Genomic DNA, 25,999 nt, shown 5'->3' with positions numbered 1-25,999 from the left:
GGCACTCTGAATTCTCCTCCCATAAATCCATTTTGGACTATGTTCTGACAATTGGTCTTTCCTATGTGCCTGAACATGATTTGGGGCAACTAATCATTTGCATTTCCTACCAACTGTTTGTATGAAGATGATTTTCCAGTTGTTTACACTGTAACTCTGATAACTCAATGACTATTTCTTGTACTATTAGATTAATTATAGGTGAAAATCTTTACTAAGTAAACACATAGCTGTATAGATGATGTTTTAAAGTCCATAGAGATTTGTACTCAAACCACTGCATCCCATTACGTGTAACACCTCATTCTCTTTGTACTGCTGTTGTGAAGCAGAAGATCACATTTTAGCCCTATGACTTTATCATTGCTGGACATACTATTTCATTATAACATTATTATTTTAATTTTATCTTGACATTTAAACATCAGCTTGCTATCCATGTTGATGTCCTTTTAAAGCTTATGTATGTCATATATGTATAAAATGAGCACTATTAAGGTAAACCTATTAGATCTAGTTTTCTAGTTTGCTTGTGTGTTTTCATGTATGTTGCTACAAGTACTCTACTTGGTGAATAAATATACTGCCTACTTCCTTTCCCTTAAATCTCATTCCCTCCCTAGATATGTATTCTTTAGTATTGTTTGCCTGATGGCAGTAGGATAGAAATAGCACGAGTCTTTCATGTGAACTACATTCAGACTCACTTTTTTCCCTCAATTTTGGCTCTGATTCTCTACAGTCGTGGTCATTCCATCTATCCCACATCCAAGTCTGAACCATGGACTCCTTGCCAAGCTGATGCCTGAGCAGAGCTTTGCCCACTCATTTTACAAAGGTAATGCTGACATTATCAAAGTGACCCACTTGGTATTCTTGTTTCAATAATCATTTTAACATAAATAATCACTTATAAAGAGGGTAAGTTGTATTTCTACACTGTGACTACCAAGAACCAGGTATAGCTTTTGTCCTTGCATGCCATTTCTTAGGTTAACATCTTCAAATTATGGGGACCTGAGGTATTGTATTTCACTATGCTGTCATATACCAGTTCTTTAACACTCATGCTACAATAGTGCAATCAAATTAGTCTAAAATGCAGCATACTATAGATTAATTAGGAAAAACGATTGAACATAATTGGGGACAAACTGACCTATTTGTTATTTGATGTCTAGTCAGAACGTACTAATACTATTTAAAGAAACTCAAAATAAGTCTTTCATGAAAAAGATACAAAATTAAATGTTAGGAAACTAAACATACTTGGAAGTCATGAGCATGGGGAGAAAAAGTCATTGAAAAGAAATAGATTCATAAACAACAATAAATGGTACAAATAAAGACATTGTAACAACTATCATTAAAAGTATAGTCGAGAAGTATTTCAAGTGATGGAAAACTGAACACAGTGAGGAGAGCATGAGCGGACACAAAGAAAAATCGCTGTACTGTTAGAGATGAAAAACACAGCAGCTGAAGTGAGGTATCTTTGCTTCCTATTAAAAAATAGGTTGGTGGTGTACAACTCATGTTGAACATAAACTGTCTGGGTTTACCTCCTGTGATTGGGTACACCATTTATATATAACAGTGGATGTGGGGCTGGGGATTTAGCTCAGTGGTAGAGCGCTTACCTAGGAAGTGCAAGGCCCTGGGTTCGGTCCCCAGCTCCGAAAAAAAGAACCAAAAAAAAAAAAAAAAAAAACAAAAAAAAAAAACAGTGGATGTGTGGGTTGCAAAAGAGAGATTAAGAAGCACATTGTGAATTTTGAGCAAGCACCTGACAGCACCTTATATGATCTCTAAAAGCATTGCTCGGCCAAACACAAGCAAGACACTGGCAAATTGAGGCCTCAATAGAGAAGGAAGTGATTTCTGAGAATGATTGGAATGAGTATTGAAGAGGACCCTGGGCTCCAGATGAAACCGTAGTTTGATACATTCCATAATATTTGATATCCAAGGACAACCTTTAACAACTAATGTTAGCAAAGTATTTTTTATTACATCTGATGAGCTTTTCTATTTTAGGGTTTGGCAGTGGGGAGGGAAGTAACAGGCTTTTGAACAGTGGTAAAAGGAAAATTTCTTTGTGTAAATTAGTAACATAACTTATGTTACTAATTTGGTTATATATGGGGTTTGTTTTTTGATACAAATTAAAACATTCTATTAAAGCCATGAAGTCGACATTTAACTTCTAGAGGATGAGTGTAATTCATTTATTACCAACCATCAATATACTTCATTTGTAATTATTTTTAGATTGTATATCAAAGAAATTAAATATCTATTTTATGGCTATGTCTCTTGCACTGAGAATGTATTTCTAGTTTGGATATAAGTTTAATATATGCATCCCCAACTCAGAGTTGTCATTCCAGCGATATACTTCTGTGATACTTTTATATAAATAGACATACTAATACGTTACATTCTAAGGAGTGGAATCATTGTTAGTGTAACTTGGATTAGCTTATTAAAAGTTTAAAACGCCATTGTCATGTCATAAGCTTTAAATACTGATATTTCTAATATTTGCATAAAGTATTTAGATTAGTGGAGTTGGAGAGAAAAGTCAGCAATTAAAAGTACTTTCTGTTCTGTCAAAGGGCCTGAGTTGTGTTTTCAGGCCTAGTTTGGTTTCTAGCACCCACATGAGGCAGGTCACTACCTGTAACTTCAACTCTAGGGAGTCTGATACTTTCTCTGCTCTGTAAGTACCTACGTGGCAAAATGTGGTGCACCATTTTGCTCAGTAACACACACTAATGAAACAGTGAATATGTAAATCTTTTTTTAAAATAACCCTATCTGCATGTCTTTTACTGAATTGTTCTTTATTTCATCCATTTGCTTTGGCGTTGATGTAATAAAGGGAAGTTACAGATATAATTGCAGCAATCTGTGCCCACTACCATCCCTTCTTGAGTGTAGCATGTGCTGACTTCCTTTCTTCTGCTTCTGCTTTATTAGGATATGTACTTGCAGAGGGTGGTAATGAGTGTGTAGTTTATTTGATTTCTAACTAGATGATGGAAAGTGTGATGTTTTAAGACTTAAATGTGACGTGGAATGATTACCTCAGTCATATTAACATGCCACTCACTTGATATGTGTGTCATATTTTTATGATAGACATTAAAATTAGTGGATATTTTAAATTTTTTCATGACAGTAGCATCTCACTTTTAACTATAGTTACCATATGCAGGAAACAGTTCTCCAATAAATTAATAAGCTAGTGAAAAACGAATATTTTGTAGAGGTGAATATTGGTATTTGTTGTGAATAGGTTTATGCTACCACCTTTTGCTTCAAGACCAGCGTTGATACCAGCCCCTACTCAGTTTCCCTTGAATCCACAGACAAAACACACATGGTTTGTTCCTTTATAACTTGCCTCTTTTTTCTAGTCATAAAATCTTTTTATTGAATAGTTTATGTATTTACATTTCAAATGTTACCCCCATTCCCGGTTTCTCCGCTCCCATCACCCTCATCCTGCTTCTATGAGGATATTCCCCATCCCACCCACCTAATCCTACCTCAACACCCTGGGCATTCACCTACCCTAGGGAAATGAGCCTTCACAGGACCAAAGCTTTCTCCTCCTATTGATGCCAGACAATACCATCCCCTGCTACATATGCAGCTGGAGCCATTGGCTTTTCCATGTGTTCTCTTTGGTTGGTGGATTAGTCCCCAGGAACTCTGCGGGGGGCAGGGGTCTGTCTAGTTGGTTGATATTGTTGTTCTTCCCATGGTGTTGCAAACCCCTTAGGCTGCTTCAGTCTTTTCTCTAACTTCTCCATTGGAGTCCCCGTGCTCAGTACAATGATTAGCTGCAAGGATCCTCATCTGTATTAGTAAAGCTCTGGCAGAGCCTCTCAGGAGACATCCATGTCAGGCTCCTGTCAGCAAGCACTTCTTGATAGTGACTGAGTTTGGTGACTGCGTATGGGATAGATCCCCAGTTGGGACAGTCTCTCAATGACCTTTCCTTCTGTCCCTCCTCCACTCTATGTCCCTGTATTTTCTCCTGTGAGTATTTTGTTCCCCCTTCTGAGAACAACTAAAGCATCCATATTTTGATCTTCTTTCTTCTTGAGCTACATATGGTCTGTGAATTGTTTCTGTGTATTTAAAGCTTTTGGGCTAATACCCACTTATCAGTGAGTGCATACAATATGTGTTTTTTTGTGACTAGGTTACCTCAGTCAGGATGATATTTTTTAGTTCCATAATTTGCCTAAGAATTTCATGTAGTCATTGTTTTTAATAGCTGAGTACTAACTCCATTGTGTAAATATACCATATTTTCTGTATCTATTCCTTTGTTGAAGGGTATCTGTGTTTTTTCCAGCTTCTGGCTATTATAAAAAAGACTGCTGTGAATATAATGAAGCACTTGTCCTTCTTATATGTGGGAGCATCTTTTGGGTATATGCTCAGGAGTGTATGGCTAGGTCCTAATCAGTACTATGTCCAATTTTCTGAGGAACCTCCAGATTGATTTCCAGAGTGGTTGTCCCAGCTTGCGATCCCACCAACAATGGAGGAGTGTTCCTTTTTATCCATATCCTCCCTAGCATCTGTTGTCACCTAAGTTTTGATCTTAACTATTCTGACTGGTATGAGGTGAAATCTTAGGGTTGTTTTGATTTGAATTTCCCTGATGACTACGGATGATGAACATTTCATTTTTTATTGGATATTTTCTTTACTTATATTTAAAAATGTTATCCTCTTTCCTGATTTCCCCTCTCAAGTCTCCCTATCCCTTACCCCATCCCCCTGCCTCTACAAGAGTGTTCCACCTAGCCACTCCCTCCTATATTCCCTCTCTGGCTTTCCTCTACAACTGGTCATTGAGCCTTCACAGGACCAAGGGCCTCTCCTCTCAGTGATGCCCAATAAGGCCATCCTCTATTACATATGTGTCTGGAGCCATAGGTCCCTCCATGTGTACTCTTTGGCTGTATTAGTCTCTGGAAACCTCTGGTTGGTTGATATTGTTGTTCTTCCTATAGGGTTGCAAATCCCTTCAGCTCCTTCAGTTTTTTCTGTAACTCCGCCAGTGGGGACCCCATTCTTAGTTCAATGGTTGGCTGCAAGCAGCTGCCTCTGTATTTGTCAGGCTCTGGCAGAGCCTTTCAGGAGACAGCTAAATCAGGCTCCTATCAGTATGCACTTTTTGGCATCTAAAATATTGTTTGGGTTGTTGATAGTACATGGTATGGATCTCCTGGTGGGGCCATCTCTGTTTCTCCTTTCCCTCAGTCTCTGCCTGGAGCTGAACTAGTACTATAGCTCTCTGTACCCAAATCCCATAGGGCAGAGAGCTGGACTCACAGAAGTGCAGACAATCCCAAGATCTCAGGGGAATGTTCACTTCTGCTCACATTCCTGGCCCAAGAGAAACCTGCCTAGTGCCTTCTGGGCACAGGAAGCTAGGAGCAGTCAGGGGCAGGACCCTTCTAGGTTCTGCCTGCACCCAGAGCTGAAAACCAGTTGTCAGAAGTGCTGACACACCTGAGATCAGAGGTAAGGCCAACTCTTCTGCTCCTAGCAACCTGCCTGGACACCTCAGGGCACAGAAACCCAGAAGCAGATGGGACAGGACCCATACCTGCTACTGCCTATACCTGGAGCTGAAGTGGTCTCCCAGCTCTCTGTACCCAGACCTGGCTGCAGGAAAACAGGGACTACAGGAGTGCTGACACACAGACTTATAGGAGGGTCAAGCCACTGCCAGAGACAGCAAGACAAGCAAACACTAGAGACAAACTGATGGCAAGAGGCAAGATCAGGAACCTAAGGAACAGAAACCAAGACTACTTGGCATCATGAAAATACTGAATATCCCAACACAAGGGAAAGGCAAGATTTGGATTTAAAGTCACATCTCATAATGATGATAGAGGACTTTAAGAAGGAAATAAATAACTCTCTTAAATAAATACAGGACAACACAGGTAAACAAGTAAAAGCCCTTAAAGAGGAAACACAAAAATCCCTTAAAGAGTTAGAGGAAAACACAACCAACCAGGTGAAGGAATTGAACAAAACCATACAGGATTTAAAAATGGAAATAGAAACAATAAAGAAAGCACAAAGGGAGACAACCCTGGAGATAGAAAACCTAGGAAGGAGATCAGGAGTCATAGATGCATCACCAACAGAATACTGGAGATAGAAGAGAGACTCTCAGGGCAGAAGATACCATAGAAAACATTGACACAACAGTCAAAGAAAATGTAAAATGCAAAAAACTCCTAACCACAAAACAACCAGGAAATACAGGACACAAGGAGAAGATCAAACCTAATAATAATAGGTATAGAAAAGAGCAAAGATTCCCAACTTAAAGGGCCAGTAAATATCTTCAACAAAATTATAGAAGAAAACTTCCCTAATCTAAAGAAAGAGATGTCCATAAACATAAAGGACTCCAGAAAGGCCTACAGAATTCCAAATACAGAAAAGAAATTACTCCTGTCACATAATAGTCAAAACACCAAATGCACAAAACAAAGAAAGAATATTAAAAGCAGTAAGTAAAAAAAGTTCAAGTAACATATAAAGGCAGACTTATCAGAATTACGTCAGACTTCTCAACAGAGACTATGAAAGTCAGAAGATCCTGGGCAGATGTCAGACAGACCCTAAGAAAACACAAATGCCAGTCCAGGCTACTATATCCAGTAAAACTCTCAATTAACATAGATGTAGAAACGAAGATGTTCCATGACAAAACCAAATTTACACAGTGTCTTTCTATAAATCCAGCCCTACAAAGGATAATAGATGGAAAACTCCAACACAAGGAGCAAAACTACACCCTAGAAAAATCAAAAAAGTAATCTCCTTGCTACGAACCCAAAAGAAGAGAGACACACAAACATGATTCTACCTCTAACAACAAAAATAACAGGAACCAACAATCACTATTCCTTAACACCTCTTAACATAAATGGACTCCATTCCCCAAGAAAAAGATATAGACTAACAGACTGAATAGGTAAAGAGGACCCAGCATTTTACTGAATACAGGAAACACACTCAGTAGACACTACCTCAGAGTAAAAGGCTGGAAAACAATTTTCCAAGCAAATGGTCAGAAGAAGCAAGCTGGAGTAGCCATTCTAATATTGAATAAATAGACTTTCAACCAAAATTCATCAAAAAAGATAAGGAAGGATACTTCATATTCCTCAAAGGAAAAATCTACCAAGATGAATTCTCAATTCTGAACTACTATGCTCTAAATGCAAGGGCAGTCACATTCATAAAAGAAACCTTACAAAAGCTCAAAGCATACATTGCACGTCACACGATAATATTGACATTTCAAGATCCCACTCTAATCAATGGACAAATCATGGTAACAAAACTGAAGAGAGACATAGATAAACTAACAGAAGTTATTAATCAAATGGATTTAATAGATATTTACAGGACATTTCATCCTAAAACAAAAGAATATACCTTCTTCTCAGCACCTCATGGTACCATCTCCAAAAATGAACATATAATGGATACAAAACAGGCCTCAACAAATACAAGAAGATGGAAATAATCCCATTCATCCTATCAGATCACCACAGACTAAGGCTGGTCTTCAGTAACAACAAAAAGACAAAAATCCCACATGCACATGGAAATTGAACAGTGCTCTACTCAGTGATAACTTGGTCAAGGAAGAAATAAAGAAATTATTTTTGAAGATTTTTTAGAATTTAATGAAAATGAAGGTACAATATTCCCAAACTTAGGGGTCACAATGTAGACAATGTTAAGAGGAAAACTCATAGGTCTGAGTACCTGCAAAAAGAAACTGGAGAGCACATATATTAGCAGCTTGAGAGCACACCTAAAAGCTCTAGAAAAAAAGTAGATAGCAGGAAATAATCAGACTCTAGCCAGACTAACCAGAGGGTGTATCCAAATTAACAAAATCAGAAATGAAATGGGAGACAGAACAACAGAATCAGAGGATTCAAAAAATAATAATAATCAGATCCTACTACAAAAGCCTATATTCTACAAAACTGGAAAATCTGGATGAAATGGATAATTGTCTAGACTGATACCAGGTACCAAAGTTAAATCAGGATCAGATAAACCATCTAAACATTCCCATAATTCCTAGAAAAATAACATCAATTACTGAAAGTCTCCCAACAACAACAACAACAACAATAACAACAAGCCCAGGACCAGATGGGTTTAATGCAGAATTCTATCAGACCTTCATAGAAGATCTAATGCCAATACTGTCCAAACTTTTCCAAAAAGTAGAAACAGAAGGAACACTACCCAGTTCCTTCTGTGAAGGCACAATTATGCTTATACCTAAACCACACAAAGACCCTACAACTAAAGAGAACTTCACACCAATTTCCCCTATGAATATTGATGCAAAAATACTCAATAAAATTCTCACAAACCTAATTGAAGAACACATCAAAATGATCATCCCAATCATGATCAAGTAACCTTCACATCCCAGTGATGCAGGGATGGTTCCATATACAGAAATCCATCAACATAATCCACTATGTAAGCAAACTCAAAGGAAAAAAGAAACCACATGATCATTTCATTAATTGCTGAGACAGCATTTGACAAAATTCAACACCCTTTCACGATGTAACTCCTGGAAAGATTAGGAATTCAAGACCCCTACCTAAACACAGTAAAAGCAATATACAGCGAACCAGTAAGCAACATCAAACTAAATGGAACGAAACTTTAAGCAATCCCACTAAAATCAGGCACTAGACAAGGCTGCCCACTCTCTATTCAATATAGTACTCGAAGTCCTAAGCAGAGCAATCAGACAACCAAAGGAGGTCACAGGGATACAAATTAGAAAGGAAGATGTCAAAATATCACCATTTGCAGATGATCATATACTTAAGCGACCCAAGTTCAACCAGAGAACTTCTAAGCATGATAAACAACTTTAGCAAAGTGGATAGATGTAAAATTAACTCAAACAAATTAGTAGCCTTCCTCTACTCAAAGGTTAAACAGGCTGAGAAAGAAATTAGGGAAATGACACCCTTTACAATAGTCACAAATAATGTAAAATACCTTGGTGTGACTCTAACCAAGCAAGTGAAAAATCTGTAAGATACGAATTTCAAGTCTCTGAAGGAAGAAATTGAAGAAGACCTCAGAAGATGGAAAGATCTTCCATGCTCATGGACTGGCAGGATCAATAAAAATGGCCATTTTTCCAGAAGCAATCTACAGATTCAATGCAATTCACATCAATATTCCAACTCAATTCTTCATAGAGTTAGAAGGAGCAATTTGCAATTTCATCTAGAATAATTAAAAAAAACCCAGGATAGTGAAACCTATCCTGAAAGATAAAAGAACTTCTGGGGAAATCACCATCCCTGACCTCAAGCTGTATTACAGAGCAATATTGTTAACACCTGGGATTGGTATAGAGACAAGAAGATAGAGCAGTGGAATGGAACTGAAGATCCGGAAATGAACCCACACACCTGTGGTCTCTTGTTTTTTGACAGAGTAGCTAAAACATCCAATGGAAAAACGACAGAATTTTCAACAAAGGGTGCTGGTTCAACTGGCTGTCAGAAAGTAGAAAATGGAAATTGATCCATTTTTATCACCTTGTATGAAACTCAAGTCCAAGTGGATCAAGGACCTTCACATCAAACCATATACACTCAAATTAATAGAAGAAAATGTGGGGAAGATTCTGGAACACATGGGCACTGGGGAAAATTTCCTGAAGAGAACACTATTGGTTTATGTTCTAATTTCAAGAATCAACAAATGGTTCTTAATAAAATTGCAAAGCTTTTGTAAGGCAAAAGACATTGTCAAAATGACAAAACACCAACCAACAGATTGCAAAAAGATCTTTACCAATCCTACATCTGATAGAGAACTAATATCCAATATGTATAAGGAACTCAAGAAGTTAGAATCCAGAGAATCAAATAACCCTATTAAAAAATTGGGGGTAGAGCTAAGCAAAGAATTCTCTACTGAAGAATATTGAATGGCTGAGAAGCACCTAAACCAATGTTAACAGTTTTAGTGATCAGGGAAATGCAAATCAAGACAATCCTGAGATTCCACCTCACAGGATCTAAAACTCAGGTGTCAACATATACTGACAAGTATGTGGAGGAAGAGGAACGCTCCTTCATTGTTGATGGGATTGCAAGCTGTTACAACCACTCTGGAAAGCAGTCTTGCAGTTCATCAGAAAATTGGACATGGTACTACCTCAGGACTGAGCTATCCTACTCCTCAGCATATAAAAAGAATCTCCATAATATAGCAAGAACACAGACTCCACTGTTTATAGCAGCCTTTTTAATAGTAACCAGAAGCTGAAAAGAGGCCAGATGTCCTTCAACAGAGGAATGGATACAGAAAATATACATTTACACAATGGAGTACTATTCAGGTATTAAAAACAATGACTTCATTAATTTTGTTGGCAAATGAATGTAAGTAGAAAATATCCTTAATCACAATAATCTAATCACAATAGAACACACATGGTATGCACTCACTGTTAAGTGGATACTATCCCAAAAGCTCAGAATACTCAACATTACAGTCCACAGACCACATGAAGGTCAAGGTGTAGGACCTAAGAGTGGGTGCATCAGCTTCTTTTTAGAAAGGACAACAAAATATTTACAGAAGTAACTACAGAGACAACTTGACTTCTTGGTACAATTGCTGGGTGGTGATATCTCCCGCTTGGAAAAGTGTGCCCTTACCAATTTTTATCATCTCCGTCTCCCCAGCTGCCCTAAACTTCAGTGGCTAGTCCCACCTACCCCCTGTCAAACATCCTTGGCCACTGCCTGTAGTAATGGCCACAGGCCCCAGATCCCTCCCAACTCCCAAGACCACACATGATTGCTGTGTTCTTCTCTCACTAAAGCGTGGGAGAAGCTTGCAATCCCATCAACAATGGAGGAATGTTCCTCTCTCTCTTCTTCCTTGCATTTCCTTTTCCTCATGGGACCCAGAAGTCCCACCTGTACCTTTTGCCCAGCCACTGCCCCCCATCTTTGGCTTTCTTTATTGACAAATTGGGGAACAGGACCTTAGCATCAGAACCACCCCCTTCAGATGTTAGCCTGGAAACATAATAAGCCTTTTAAAACAAGAATCTTACTGATAAGTTATCTTGTAATAAAGCTATATGTTACCATTATGAACAAGGCTGGTCTTCTATAACAATAAGGAAAGAGTGCTCACATATACATGGAAGTTGAACAGTGCTCTATTCAATGATAACCTGGTCAAGGATGAAAGAAAGAAATTAAAGACTTCTTAGAATTTAATGAAAATAAAGGTACAACATACCCAAACTTATGGGACACAATGAAAGCTCTGCTAAGAGGAAAACTCAGAGCTCTGAGTGCCTGCAGAAAGAAACAGGAGGGAGCATATATCAGCTTGACAGCACACCTAAAAGCTCTAGAATAAAAAGAAGCAAATACACACAGGAGGAGTAGAAGGTAGGAAATAATCAAACTCAGAGCTGAAATCAACCAAGTAGAAACAAAAAGGACCATAGAAAGAATCAATAGAACCAAAAGTTGGTTCTTTGAGAAAATCAACAAGATAGATTAACCCTTAGCCAGAATAACCAGAGGACACAGAGTGTGTGTCCAAATTAAAAAAAAATCAGAAATGAAAAGGGAGATATAGCTACAGAATCAGAGGAAATTCAAAAAATCATGAGATCCTACTACAAAGTCCTATATTCATCAAAACTTGAAAATCTGGAGGAAATGGACAGTATCCTAGACAGATACCAGGTACCAAAGTTAAATCAGGAACAGATAAACCATTTAAACAACCCCATAACTCCTAAAGAATTAGAAGACATTAAAAGTATCCCAACCAAAAAGAGCCCAGGTCCAGATGGGTTCAGTGCAGAATTCTATCAGACCTTCATAGAAGACCTCATACCAATACTATCCAAGCTATTCCACAAAATTGAAACAGATGGATCACTACCGAATACCTTCTACAAAGCCACAATTACTCTTATACCTAAACCACACAAAGACACAACAAAGAAAGAGAACTTCAGACCAATTTCCCTTATGAATATCGACACAAAAATAGTCAATATTTTCTGGCAAAGTGAATCCAAGTGCACATCAAAACAATCATCCACCATGATCAAGTAGGCTTCATCCCAGGCATGCAGGGATGGTTTAATATACGGAAAACCATCAACGTAATCCATTATATAAACAAACTGAAAGATAAAAGCCACATGATCACTTCATTAGATGCTGAGAAAGCATTTGACAAAATTCAACACCCCTTCATGATAAAAGTCCAGGAAAGAATAGGAATTCAAGGCCCATACCTAAACATAGTAAAAGCCATATACAGCGAACCAGTTGCTAACATTAAACTAAATGGAGAAAAACTTGAAGCAATTTCACTAAAATTAGGTACTAGACAAGGCTGCCCACTCTCTCCCTACTTATTCAATATAGTTCTTGAAGTTCTAGCCAGAGCAATCAGACAACAAAAGGAGATCAAAGGGATACAAATTGGAAAAGAAGAAGTCAAAATATCACTATTTGCAGATGACATGATAGTATATTTAAGTGATCCCTAAAGTTCCAGCAGAGAACTACTAAACCTGGTAAACAACTTCAGCAAAGTGGCTGGGTATAAAATTAACTCAAATAAATCAGTAGCCTTCCTCTGCACAAAAGAGAAACAAGCCGAGAAAGAAATTAGGGAAACAGCACCCTTCATAATAGTCCCAAATAATATAAAATACCTCAGTGTGACTTAACCAAGCAAGTAAAAGATCTGTACAATAAGAACTTCAAGTCTCTGAAGAAAGAAATTGAAGAAGACCTCAGAAGATGGAAAGATCTCCCATGCTCATGGATTGGCAGGATTAATGTAGTAAAATGGCCATTTTACCAAAAGCGATCTACAGATTCAATGCAATCCCCATCAAAATACCAATCCAATTCTTCAAAGAGTTAGACAGAACAATTTGCAAATTCATCTGGAATAACAAAAAACCCAGGATAGCTAAAACTATCCTCAACAATAAAAGGACTTCAGGGGGAATCACAATCCCTGAACTCAAGCAGTATTACAGAGCAATAGTGATAAAAACTGCATGGTATTGGTACAGAGACAGACAGATAGACCAACGGAACAGAATTGAAGACCCAGAAATGAACCCACACACCTATGGTCACTTGATTTTTGACAAATGAGCCAAAACCATCCATTGGAAAAAAGATAGCATTTTCAGCAAATGGTGCTGGTTCAACTGGAGGTCAACATGTAGAAGAATGCGGATCGATCCATGCTTATCACCCTGTACAAAGCTTAAGTCCAAGTGGATCAAGGACCTCCACATCAAACCAGATACACTCAAACTAATAGAAGAAAAAGTGGGGAAGCATCTCAAACACATGGGCACTGGAGAAAATTTCCTGAACAAAACACCAATTATTATCAGGGTAATTATTAAGTCAGGAAACAAAAGTAAATAAGTCCTGGATGAAAGTACAAGACTGTCCTAATTTCCAAGGCTGCATTCTTCATGTTATTGAAATCAAATGCATTAAAATATGCCTGACTTTTCACCAGTTTTTACAGTACTTTATTATTAATTTTAATGGTTGCTTCCTAAACATTAAAAAATATTTAAAGTACAAGATACAAGGCAAGACAAAAGAAAAAGGGAAAGGGAATTTGTAATAAGTACTATTTAGATAATTGATTGAAGAAGTAGAAATTGCAACTACATTAAATGTTAATTTTTAAATGTAACTTGGAGGTGAACCTTGACTTTGCAATACACTGACTTTCCAGAAGTGTCTGAGCACTGGCAGAAATGACTAAAATAAACTCCCAAGTGTCTTACAAACTAATAATAGATGGAAAACGACCCAAAGAGAAAATTTCGGGAGTTCTTACAAGAAAGCAGACTGAAGAATGATTTACTTTTCACTTCTGCCATCTGCTTTCCCCAGTTGTGAAGTAGACTTGGAAAGCAGAGGCCAGGCAGCCCTTGTGTTCAGTTGAGGTTCTGAGAAGCAGGCTTGAGTAGCCACTGCAGAAGGGTAAGGTTTGTAGTTCTTAGAGCACTGAGGATTCTGGGATGGTGAGAAGAATCTGAATTTCTCCACTCATGATTGACCTGCTTCAAAGGCTGGGTAGAAGTAAAAGCTCTGTTACTACATCTGTTGGAAGCATCATTAGTAATTCCTTTGCATTGTTACTACTATCAGCTACAGTTTGTCACAGCAGTAGCAAGCACAACAACATTACCATTACCCCCAACAACAAAATTACCTCTTTAACCTTTTAAAAAGAATGTCTAGGAATGAGGTCCATATAAGTGGCTCAGCAGGACCTAGTCTCTTCTCCACTGACCTTAATGGCATTGCACACTTAGGAGTGCAGGCAGACTGCCCACACAGACAGCCAGAGGCTATAGAGAATAGTAGGTGATAAAGGTTTTCAAGACTTCTAAGACCATGTCTGCACCATGTAGATTACTACAAGCATAGTTGAGCAGAAACTTTTTTGACTGTTGATGACAAATACATTTTATAATATTAATTCCAAAAGCCAATAGAGTCACAACAGACTATGTTGAATGGGTTTGTTTTTCCAGCTCTCCATGCTGTTTAAAATCTCTTAAATTAAAAACTCTGAGATAAAGAACAGAAACATATCATTATAGACAGTACAGAAAGTAGTACAGAAAATTCTACTAATCAAGCCTGGATATTTCACACATGTTTTAAATAGGCAGTTATGGGTATGTGAAAACAATTACATGGAATATCTTGTGAAAAATTTGAAAGTATGATGATAATGTCTCAATAGTGTGTTATGGGGTTGAGAGTATCACAAATAAAACTATAAGTTGAAATTATAGTAACTAGAATGAGATGCTCAGTAGAGAAATTCAGAAGGTTTGAGCTCAGAACAGGAAGAATTAGCATATTTGATGTTAGGCCACTGGTGACTGTCCAGATCAAGGGACGTCTCAGGGACTTCAAATATTATGAAGGGAACCAACGAGCAGGTGATAAGTCTTGCAAGGGAGGATTGGGAAAGAAAGGGACAGTTAACAAACTGGGAAAAGGAGTTTGGAAGAAATAATGACCTGTATAAAATCTTCAGTGCACTCTAAATAGAATAAAATTATTATAACACATACCTAGGCGGGGCAGTGTGGCCACAGCACTGACAGGTTTCTTAATTTGTGATTGCATCATCTCAGTTTGTCTCTTATGGCTCTATTGCTCATTAATAATTTGGATTCCCATAGCTGTATTCTTTTGATGTCTTTACTATAGGAAACAATTGTGGGTATTTATTTTACAGCCGCACTGTATTGAGACTGAAAGTAGAGAGTTTGGAAATTCTCCTCATGTAGGGAGTTTGGAAAATAGCAAGTTCAGTTCTTTAATGCCACACATATTGCAACCATTTTGAAATGGTAATTTTGAGCGAAGGCTGTAATGAATAACGTAAGCTTGTAAATCACATGTCATTTGATGAAAAAATATATATATATATATATATATATATTCAGGATACTTTAGGTGAATTCATTTCATTCAATGAAAAATAATTAAGAGGCATCTGGCATCCAACTGTCTGTTTCAGACAAGCTCACTCAGTCTAGTAACATTTCTGCTTTGTGTGTTGGTTGCCCTATTGACTATAAAATCTAATGAGAGCTATTGAAAACTCGCATATGCCCCTAACTTTCTATTAAAGTCATTGTATTAAATCCTTAGAGTGTATAAAAAACTGGAAGCTGCACTATGGTGCCAACTGAAAACCTGTTATTTAAGGGGTTTTAAGATACAATGAGAGATTAATTTGTGTGGTAATCTTGTTCTCCATTAATCATTACTCTTACAGTGTTTCTATAAAGCATTTGTTTTCCTTCTATGTAACATGGTCAAGTATGCTTTAAAATACTTGTGTAGAATTTCTATTAAAATTTAAAAGTCACTACACTTTTAAAAATCATTCAGACTTGTAAATAAAGCTATAACTTTTTATTGATATGTAAACATTTTATGAGCTTTTAAAAATATTTTAGTATTGACGGTTGATGGGGTTTTAATCGAAAATTCATAAAATTTCACCTTAACTTGGAACTCATCACTTATATTGAGTTCTAAGTATCTTATAATGCTTATTGAATGTCAGCTAGCAGAGCAGATGAGAGAGAAACAGTTGATGTAAACAACATGTAGCTGTGGAACCAGAGTGGTGGGCAGCTCAGGAAGTACTTTCTGCAGTCTGTGAGGAACAGATTTCAAACTCCAGCACCCACAAGCAAGACCATCCAGAAAGGTCTGTAACCCCAGCTATGAGGAATCTGACTTCCTCTCTGGCCACCTTAGCGGCCAAATAAACCTTTTCCCTCTAAGTTGCTTTTGGCTGAATTGTTTGACCACAGTAATGTTAAACTTGATTAAAACATAATATCCCTTTTCTCATAGGTCTAAATCAAAATTTTATATGCACCACAAACATGAGTAAATTAATTAGTAAATAAATAAATCTTGCGGGTGGTAATTTAGGAACCACAAAGTGAAGATGTGGTTTTGTGGGTAATTTTACTGGAGAAATATTTATCTGTTGGTCTGAGATAAATTATTAGTTTAAAATTTATATGTAGTTTTTAATGCAAAACATACCATAATATGGTTGACTATAATACTAGTGTAAGGCCAAAACTCTGAACCACATCTGTAAGTCTGTAAATTCAGGCCAAAAACCAGAGTATACTCTCTTAATTTTTAATAATTTTTTGATGGTTAAACTGTGAGGTAAAATTGGCCATGTAAGTAACTTTCCCTGGCATTGTAGTGTTGTTGTGGTTGGTTTTGGAAGTTCCTTCATTCACTTTTAATGTCTGTTCTTTGTATGGAAATGACATAACTGATTTTCAGTGCTCTCTTGGTATTTTGCTGCAGTTGAATGGCTTCAGCCACCTTCTCTCCTAACTCTATATCCCTAAGTTACATATCCGCTTCCAAAATCTACTATCAAGATGGTGTGGATATTACCAGAATCTATGGCTTTTTTCATGGTTTCTAGACATAAGTATTCAGAAATTCTGTAGACTCAAATGATCAAAAATAAAATTGTATCTTCTGAACCATAGTCCTATTCTCAGGGTTTTATCAGAGGTTTATTATCATGCTTTATTCTTCTTATAATCTATATTCCAAAAATATCTTGATTTATATCTTCCTTATTTCTAATGCTGCAATTTTTAATTTTAGTCTTTTTCTTACAGGGTTTTATTTTTGTTAAAGGTTTAGCTATGGTTTTCCCTGGTGTTTCTCCTGATACTGTTGAGATTGCATTCTCAACACTAATACAATTCTTTTAATTTTTAATCTTTGAATAATATGAGTATATTTTATTTTGCTTCTTTTGTGTTTGAATGAATATTCTTTCCCTAATTTTCAGATTAATAATTTTTAATTCTTTAAAACTTAGCAAATAAATAGGCAAAACTAAACCTACTTAATAAATATAATGACTATATTGTAACATTACATTATATCTATATAGAGAGAGTCTATTTAAATGTTAAATTAATAAAAAATGTTGTTTTTCTGATTTAGAACATAGCCTTCAGTATAAGTCAAATCAAAATAAAAGAGGATAATAGTTTCTTAGCCTCTTGAAGTATGGCAAAATGACTCTGAAATTAATGTGGAATAGTTAATAAAATCACGTTTGTGCCTTAGTGCTCTTCTGCATTCACAAGATTAGCAACTATTTAACCACATACCCAAGAGCTGAGCCTGTCACTACAAACCTTTGCATGACTGTTCACCTTCATGTGTGGAAAAGCTCGCTACAGTTGAAGAAGCATCGCTCTGTGTTTGTTTGCTGGTCTCATGGGAGGTGTCCTAAGCTGGGTGCTCATATCTGGGTTGTAGTTCTCTGTTTAATTTCTTACCAACATAACCTTTTAAAATACATAAACAAACAATAATACCTACCTATACTGTAAATAATCATGTATATCCTCATAACACCTTATTTTTCATCTTCAAAATGATTGTAAGTTATGCCAGGATGTGGTGGTACACATATTTAATTGCAGCACCCAGGAGGCAGAGCAGGTGGATTTCTGCATTCAAGGTTAGCCTGATCTACAGAGTGAGTTCCAGGACAGCCAGGAGTACCAAAAAACAAAACAAAACAACAACAACAAAAAAGACTAAAGACTGTTATGTGTCTGCTGTGTGTGTGTATGTGTGTGTGTGTGTAACTAAGATCAAGTACATTTTCCAATACTGTTTAGAATTTGATAACATATTCTAAGGAAGACTTTATTTTAACTTTTGTGTAATTGGAATTGAACCTTTTAAAAGTATTTATTTATATCCCACTCACTGAGTGTGTGTGTTTTCTGCTTCTGCACCTGTAGTACACTCTCATACTTGACATACTGTAGGTGTAGAGGTAAGAGGACAGCTTCCAGGAGTTGCTTATCTCTGTCTATTATATGAGTTCCGGGGATCAAATTTAGGTTATCAGACTTGTTGTCAAACACTTTTATTTATTGAATCATCGTTCGGGACCAGATTTGACAATTTAAAGATATTTTTCTTTTCATCCATTTTGATTAGAAGCATATACACAGTTCCTGTGCAAAAATAAACATTTAGCTCTTACAAGTGGAAATTAATATTTAATGCATAAAAATTAGCAAGAATTTCTAAAATAATTTAAAATAAAGGTAAAGGTAGGCTAATTTCTTTTGGCACACTGGTATATTTAAGGAATATATCCTTTTGAAATAAACACTTTACAAATTTTGCATTTAAAAATTCACAATTTTATGTGTGATTTGAGAAATATGTCTTGAGGTAATTTAAGTATTTTGGAAATTTCTTTATTAAAATACCAAAAAAGGTATTTAAAATTACTTTGTTTTTTTTTAAAGTACAATGATAATTTTTAAGGAAAGAACAGGATTCTTTTTCTTGCGTGATGCTTGAGAGCAGCAAATGGACAGTGGTGAAGGTGATGAGATGTTGTTGATTGCTTTTATGTTCTTAAAGACATGGTTTAGGATAACCTCAGAGCGTTTTATAAAGAGAGGGGATTGTGTTGATGTGTCCTGAACAAAATGGTTGGGCTGTACATGTTCAGTTATAACCATGCAAGTTTCATTTGCTTCTTCCGTGCACACAAAACCTTTTAATCAGATCAATATCTTTCATTACAGAAACACCCGCTACATTTCCTGACACTATAAAGGAGAAGGAAACACCAACCCCTGGTGAAGATATTCAGCTAGAAAGTTCAGTTCCCCACACAGATTCCGGAATGGGAGAGGAGCAAGTGGCTAGCATCCTGGATGGGGCAGAGCTAGAGACTGCTGCAGGTCCTGATGCAATGAGTGAACTTTTATCCACTCTGTCATCTGAAGTAAAGAAATCACAGGAAAGCTTAACTGAACATCCCAGTGAAATGCTGAAACCTGCACCATCCATATCTAGCATTAGTCAAACCAAAGGCATTAATGTCAAGGAGATACTAAAGAGTCTTGTGGCTGCCCCGGTTGAGATTGCTGAATGTGGTCCAGAGCCTATTCCATACCCAGACCCAGCACTGAAGAGAGAAGCACATGCTATTCTTCCTATGCAGTTCCATTCCTTTGACAGGTATGTACTGACCTTCTAATACTCAGGGTCATATGCATAGTAAGCTCTGTAAATTTACAAGACAGTAGGAGGGAGGGTCTCAAGAACGCTGCATTTATGAATGTTGATGCTTACAAGGTGTCAAAGCACTAATCTGCAGGATCAAGTCTGGGATGAGGCATGATGTGGTAAGTAGCACATCACACTGGACATAGTGACACAGATTAGAATCATAGAGCATCAGATTAGAATCTACCACTGCAAAGTGATCACACACTGGAGAATCTCTTTTTCTCTTCTGCTTTACTTTTCTCCACATGAAATGGATAGGATAACTCTCTTCAAAATGAATTCTGATCCTCAAATTCTATTATACTATTATAAGATATTGTAATAATTATTAAACATTAAGTCACTTCCTTTAAGTAGCCACAATTAATTTTAATTCTAAAGTGATCTTTATTGAAAAATACAAAAAAAAGATTTGTATTTTTGGTTGTAAAAAAAGATTGAAATTCTGTCATCAGTATAAAAGGTTTAGATATTTGAAAATAAGTTTTCCTGAAAGTCATTTCTGACTCAACTTAGAACCTGGCCAATGTATCTATATTTATATGTAAAATCATTCAAAAAATTGAAAGCAGCTGATTTCTTTTTTAATCCATTTTATATGCAATTAAAGTAGCTGAAAGAATCAAAATAAAATGATAGACATATAAAGAATTAATTGCATTTTAATATATCTTACAATTTGAATCAAGTGTAGCCTCAGAAAAATACTACAGGCATTCACTAATTACCAACAAGATTGCTCGAGTATTGGTTTTGCTAAATAGTTTAAATTATGTTTGTATGTTGATATGTAAACCTAAGAAGGTATAGGTTTACATATGGACTACTTGTTATTGATATTTAAAACATACCTTCGGGGCTGGGGATTTAGCTTAGTGGTAGAGCGCTTGCCTGGCAAGCGCAAGATCCTGGATTCAGTCCTCACCTCTGAGGAAAAAACAAAAACCAAAAAAAACAAAAAAACAAAAAAAAAACAAAAAAAAACAAAAAACATATCTTCATATCAAAAATTTGTGTGTGAGAGATATTATTGATAAGCAAGTACTGTCAACTTTAGTGATAAAGATTTAATTTAGGAATGAGTGTTCTTAAGCTAAAATATTAAGATTAATATATAGGCAAAGAAAAAGTATTATTAAGGTATTACTGAATAGTTAAGTGATGTAACTTTCACAAATAGTCATATAAAATGAGTACTAAAAGTTTCTAAGAAGAAATTAGGCTCATTATAAGACTATGAAATGTAGAAAATGCTTTTATGTTCTGAGAAGTCTTGATTAAATAGTTTTTAATTCTGTTTTCTCATTTTTATTCAAATGGTGATTGTTCCTTCTGGATTTCATCTTATATCTCTATTTCACATGTCCAATTTATGTTTATAGGATATGAGTGTGTTTATGCCTGTGACTTTGTATCAACCTATGCCTTTCTCTGTGTGCACATAAGATTATTACTGTCTATATATAAAATAACACAAATTAATAAGCTAATTGAAGTTGTCTAGTTTAATTTTAAATTATATCTTTACACTTTTGTCAAAATACAAACGAATGAATTCAAGTAATTATGGAGATTTGCAGAAGAGATTTCAGGATAATTAAGCAAAATATTTTTATGTTGATATGGATTTTTATTCAGATTTTTTTATTAAAACTTACAAATGTCACCTTAATGACCACTATTCTTAGCTACATGGCATTTATACTTTTCAGAATGTTATTTTGAAACACTAGGACTTTTCCTGTGTTCTGGTAGCATTTGTGCAAAGTGCAGTAGGAGCGAAATCATTATTCTAGATTGTTAACTAGTTAGAACGCAATGGAAAAGCACAAAGCATGTTTTTCATGTTTTTATTCTTTTGAGGAAGAGTCTCGGTGTAGTTAATATATGCAGTAGCTCAAGTCCTAGCAAATGTAAATGATGAGGTGATATTGATGAAAGGAGGGGATTGAGGTCTCAGGGGCACTGATGACGGATTGAACAGAAGCGGCCTTGCGCTACGCGTAACTCAAGTCTGTCGTCTTCACTACTCAAAGCCATAATGGGAGGTGGCAGTCTGAAATGAGTTGCCACGGCGAGGAGTATTATTTTTGAAATGCTTTCACACAAATCACTAGGCCCTGCATACAACTTAGTTTCATGCTTTAATGTCATCAGGAGGCACAAATTGGTGTGTCTAATTGTTTGCCACCTGCCAGCAAAATGAGCTGCCAGCCAGCCAGACGGGTTTGATTGTCTGTCAGCCACTCAATAGATTGAGAGTGACAACATCAAAAATTTAACTTCAAACTCTGAAGCTTTGAGCAGCTTTGCAGAGACATCATCCCCACAAGAACTCCTGGACTGCTACATTTTCAGTTCTATTTCCAGTATAGTGCTAACATTTACCTTGTCTGTCCTAAGGTAGCTAGCTATAATTGCATAATGAGGTATATAAACATATTTCTGAAACACTAAAGTCTGAAGTACAAGTTATGACAAATCTTTTAACAATAGATTGTATTCCTTGAAAAATGGGATCCAAGATGACAGCCGAAAGTTCAGAAAGCTCCCAGTGACAAACAGAATTACCCAAGGCTTCTTCTATATATAAACTATTTGGGTTTACTTTTAGTCAACAAAACTGTAAACTGGGTTGCTCAGCTCTTTAACTACTACTATGTAATTGTACTGGAAATCACAATCAAGTGCTTAGAGGTCTGTTGCAGTCGGTGCAGCAATGCGTTTCTTAGGCTTACTTTAGACTGTAAGTTTGAAAATGACTTGCATAAACAGTTGTAGAGACTGACGTTTGCTTCGCTCATCTACACTTGTCTCTTCCCACTTAGGATGGAATGGTGGAGAATTTTGTTCTTTTAAAGTTTATAATTTTTAATATGTAAATAGCAACATCAAATTTTAGAAATGTGTAGGTCTAATAAAACAAACTTATTCTTGGAATTTAATATTTCCTTAAATTGTTTATGGTATTCTTTATATGGATGTTTTTATCTACATGTACAGTAAGTGCTGGTTCCTTTTATTTTCTCGTTGTATCAGTGAAGATTTAAAAACTTGTCTTTGATTGCACTCAATTACCAAAAGGTATATTTCTCAAACCACCTTTCACTAGGCACAGTGTGTATAGAGATTGCACAAAATTTTTACTATTGAATGAAAATGTTATGATGATTTTGTTTCTAACAGCCATCTGGAAATCAGAATAGCAAGTTACTAAATTCTCAAGCAAACAACACTGCATCTTTGGTAGAGTTACTGGTAGGCCATGGTTTGTTAATAGTTCTCAGTACTGCTCCACTGTCAGCTGTTATCCAAATCCGCAGTAAGGCTTTGGCCCCACCTACCTTCTTTAGTAGCTGAAATTAAACTCTGCATTATACACATTTCTCTTGGGAGGATAATAAATGAAAAAACTTTGGTTGCTGATACATTTTTATTGCTACTCTTCTTTCAGAAATTGTTATAAATTTAGGCTATTATAGAAAGCTTGCAATTGTATGGCTTCCTTGACTAACAGAAGTCAAATCAGTTGATAATATATATATCTTGTTTTACAAAAATGTTTAGAGTTCAAATCAATATAGTCAAGCAAACTAATAATATATTTTTCCTCACTTTTTAATATTTTTGCCTCCAACTTGTTTTCTTTTCTAAAGACATAAACATCCCTGAAATAAATCTGTGGCTAAAATAAGTAAGGCCAAATAAACACTTTATTTAAAATTTTCTATTTTGAACAGAGTATAAGCTTAGTGATGCACTGTATTCTCACTTCGTTAGGTTTGTAACATTGGCTTTAATGCTCAAAAGAAAAATACAAACCATATATCTAATAAAGAAATGTTCACAAGTAGATCTTCCTTCTTTAAGCACAGAACTAAGATTGTTTTTAAAAAGTATAATTATTGTGCTGGTGTTGTGTTTCTGCTTCTTTGTTGCAGGGTCTATTTTGATTATATCATTTGAAAGACAAAAATAAATATTTTGAAAATGAATTCTAAACCTGCCAGCTTTTACTAGTCCAATTTTCCATTGTAATTTCTCATTTGATCCTGCCTGGAGTGGACTGGGTGTGATGGATTTGACTGTGTAGCTGGACTCTGTGTTCCCTTGGTCTTTCCTGGTGTCTACAGAGAGTTTAAGTGAATTAAATGATGAATCTCTTTTCAATGGTGCATTGACAAACTACAACATGTACATTTTACTGGTAGTCTCCAGTACTTTATCAAGTATATAAGCATAGTAGATAAAGTATTCCATCAATAGTGTAGTGCTATCTTATGAAATTCAGTAAAGAGTTACAATTCCTGAACCATTTAGCACATTTTTTTACATGTAGTTTCTGTTTTTCACACAAGCCTTTTTGGACAAAGTGTGATTGTCTGGGAATGAATAATCCTGGCTACTACATGAACTCCATACAATCTGTTCTTCCTGTTCCTTCCCACTGTCCTCTCCATGTCCTGGGTCTCCACTATAGTCAAATCTCTGCATATTTATGCCAGAGACGTTTTCCCATTTTATTAATTTTCTTTGACAGTTTCATAGATTTGTTGAATCCATTCTGATTATTCTCACAGCCTGCCCTCCTTCCCCTCCCATCCCTGTCAACCACTCTCTCTTTACCAGTCCCTCTCCCAGATCCATGACTTTGGATTTTGTTTTATGGCCTATTAATTCAAGCAGACCATCTGTGAGGGCCCTGGAACTATCTGCTGGAGCCTGGTAGGCTCCCAGTGTATAGACACCCGAAGGCTGTGATTCCCCTGCTCCTCGAGTCTGACCATGGCACATAATCACGCAGTGCAGAGTAGCCCTCTGGCCCCAGCCTCCGCCGGTGCACTGTTCATGATCCCATTTCATGCACTCATTATTCTTGCTGAGAATTTGTGATTGCAATGGCTTTATCACAGCCTTTCCGCCCATCTCCTGCATCTGTGTTTGTCTCTACCCCATCGTCTCCATTTCCCCTGAACCTTGAAGTGGGAGGTGTCCATGTATTTAGAGCTCAGTGCTCCTCTGTCATTTATTCTTAGCACCCTGTACATCCATGAATCTCTGTTTCTTCTCAGTCACTGGAAAGTCTTCTCTGCTTAAAGCTGAGAGGAGTATTTGGTTGCATACAAACCTAAATATTTAAATGGCGCTTGGACATTGTTCCAACTTAGCTAAATGGCTGCATTCCATTCTCTTCTAGGGCCTGTTACTTCCTATGGGTCTTTAATAGGTTTTATAGTACCAGGCATAGATCCCCTTGTGTGGAGAGGACATCAGATTTACTTAGATAGAAATTATTTATCCTTATAGCAGCAATGCTATTATTTCACTAGTGAGCACATCTTGCCTGGTTGGCTCACCTCATGGTTTGTAGAGTTAACAAGCAGGCGAGACCATGAATATGTTTTCTCACCCAGCAATTTGGATAGCACTTAACCAGTACTGTAAAAGGTAGCCAGCAAAGAGGAAACTTCTAGTTCAGTTCCAGCTTGGTTTTTCTCCACCATGCAGCCAGTGTAGGTGATATATTATGTGATGAGGGTCTTATAATCCAGTTCTTATAAGCACCTGTGAGGAATGGCAAAAGCCTATATGGGTTTCTAAATCTTATCTTACAGAGCAACCCACTGAGCTCTCAACACTCACCGGCTTTTCTACTTAAAGGTCTAGTATGTACCACAATCTTTCCCAAAACACTGTCAGGTCTATGCCAGTAATACCCCACAATCCTGGTACCAGCTTTTATCTTTATGTTCTATTGCTGTGAAGAGACATAATCACTACAGCAACTCTTATCTCCCAACAAACAGCATGGTCAGGACTGTCCTATCAAACTCCTGGTATCACCTTGTCTTAGTTAGGGTTTCTATTGCTACCATGACAAAAAAATGCATTTTAGAGAGGAAAGTGTTTAATGGGGTTTCACTTCGATATCACAGTTCATCATCGAAGAAAGTCAAGACAGGATAGTCAAGCAGAGTAGGAACCTGGGTGCAAGAGCTGATGTAGAGGCCATGGACGGGTTCTGCTTACTACTCATGGATTAATCATCCTGCTTTCTGATAGAACCCAGCTCCATTTGCCCAAGGGTTGGCCCTCCTACAGTGGACCAACCCACCCACATCAATCACTAATTAAGAAAATGCCCCACAGGCTTGCCCATTGATAGCCATTGATATCTTAGGGAGGCATCTTCTCAATTG

General features: G+C 36.7%; 1 protein-coding gene across 10 annotated transcripts in view; it reads left to right on the top strand.

The window, feature by feature from the left end:
• Window positions 1-25,999, top strand: part of Nbea (neurobeachin) — a 559,026-nt gene that overhangs the window by 198,097 nt on the left and 334,930 nt on the right. For all 10 annotated transcript variants that reach the window (XR_010063625.1, NM_001427608.1, XM_063282102.1 and 7 more), the window contains 2 exons: window positions 743-838; window positions 19,310-19,748. Coding sequence is in view for 9 of the 10 variants with exons in the window: in NM_001427608.1 (NP_001414537.1) it covers window positions 743-838; window positions 19,310-19,748 (535 nt within the window). In the remaining variant the exon portion in view is untranslated. The remainder of the gene's footprint in view (window positions 1-742; window positions 839-19,309; window positions 19,749-25,999) is intronic.

This window comes from Rattus norvegicus, chromosome 2, assembly GCF_036323735.1.
Source record: "Rattus norvegicus strain BN/NHsdMcwi chromosome 2, GRCr8, whole genome shotgun sequence".
NCBI lineage: Eukaryota > Metazoa > Chordata > Mammalia > Rodentia > Muridae > Rattus > Rattus norvegicus.
Note: the sequence above shows the minus strand (reverse complement) of the source record. Positions and strands in the feature narration are given on the sequence as shown.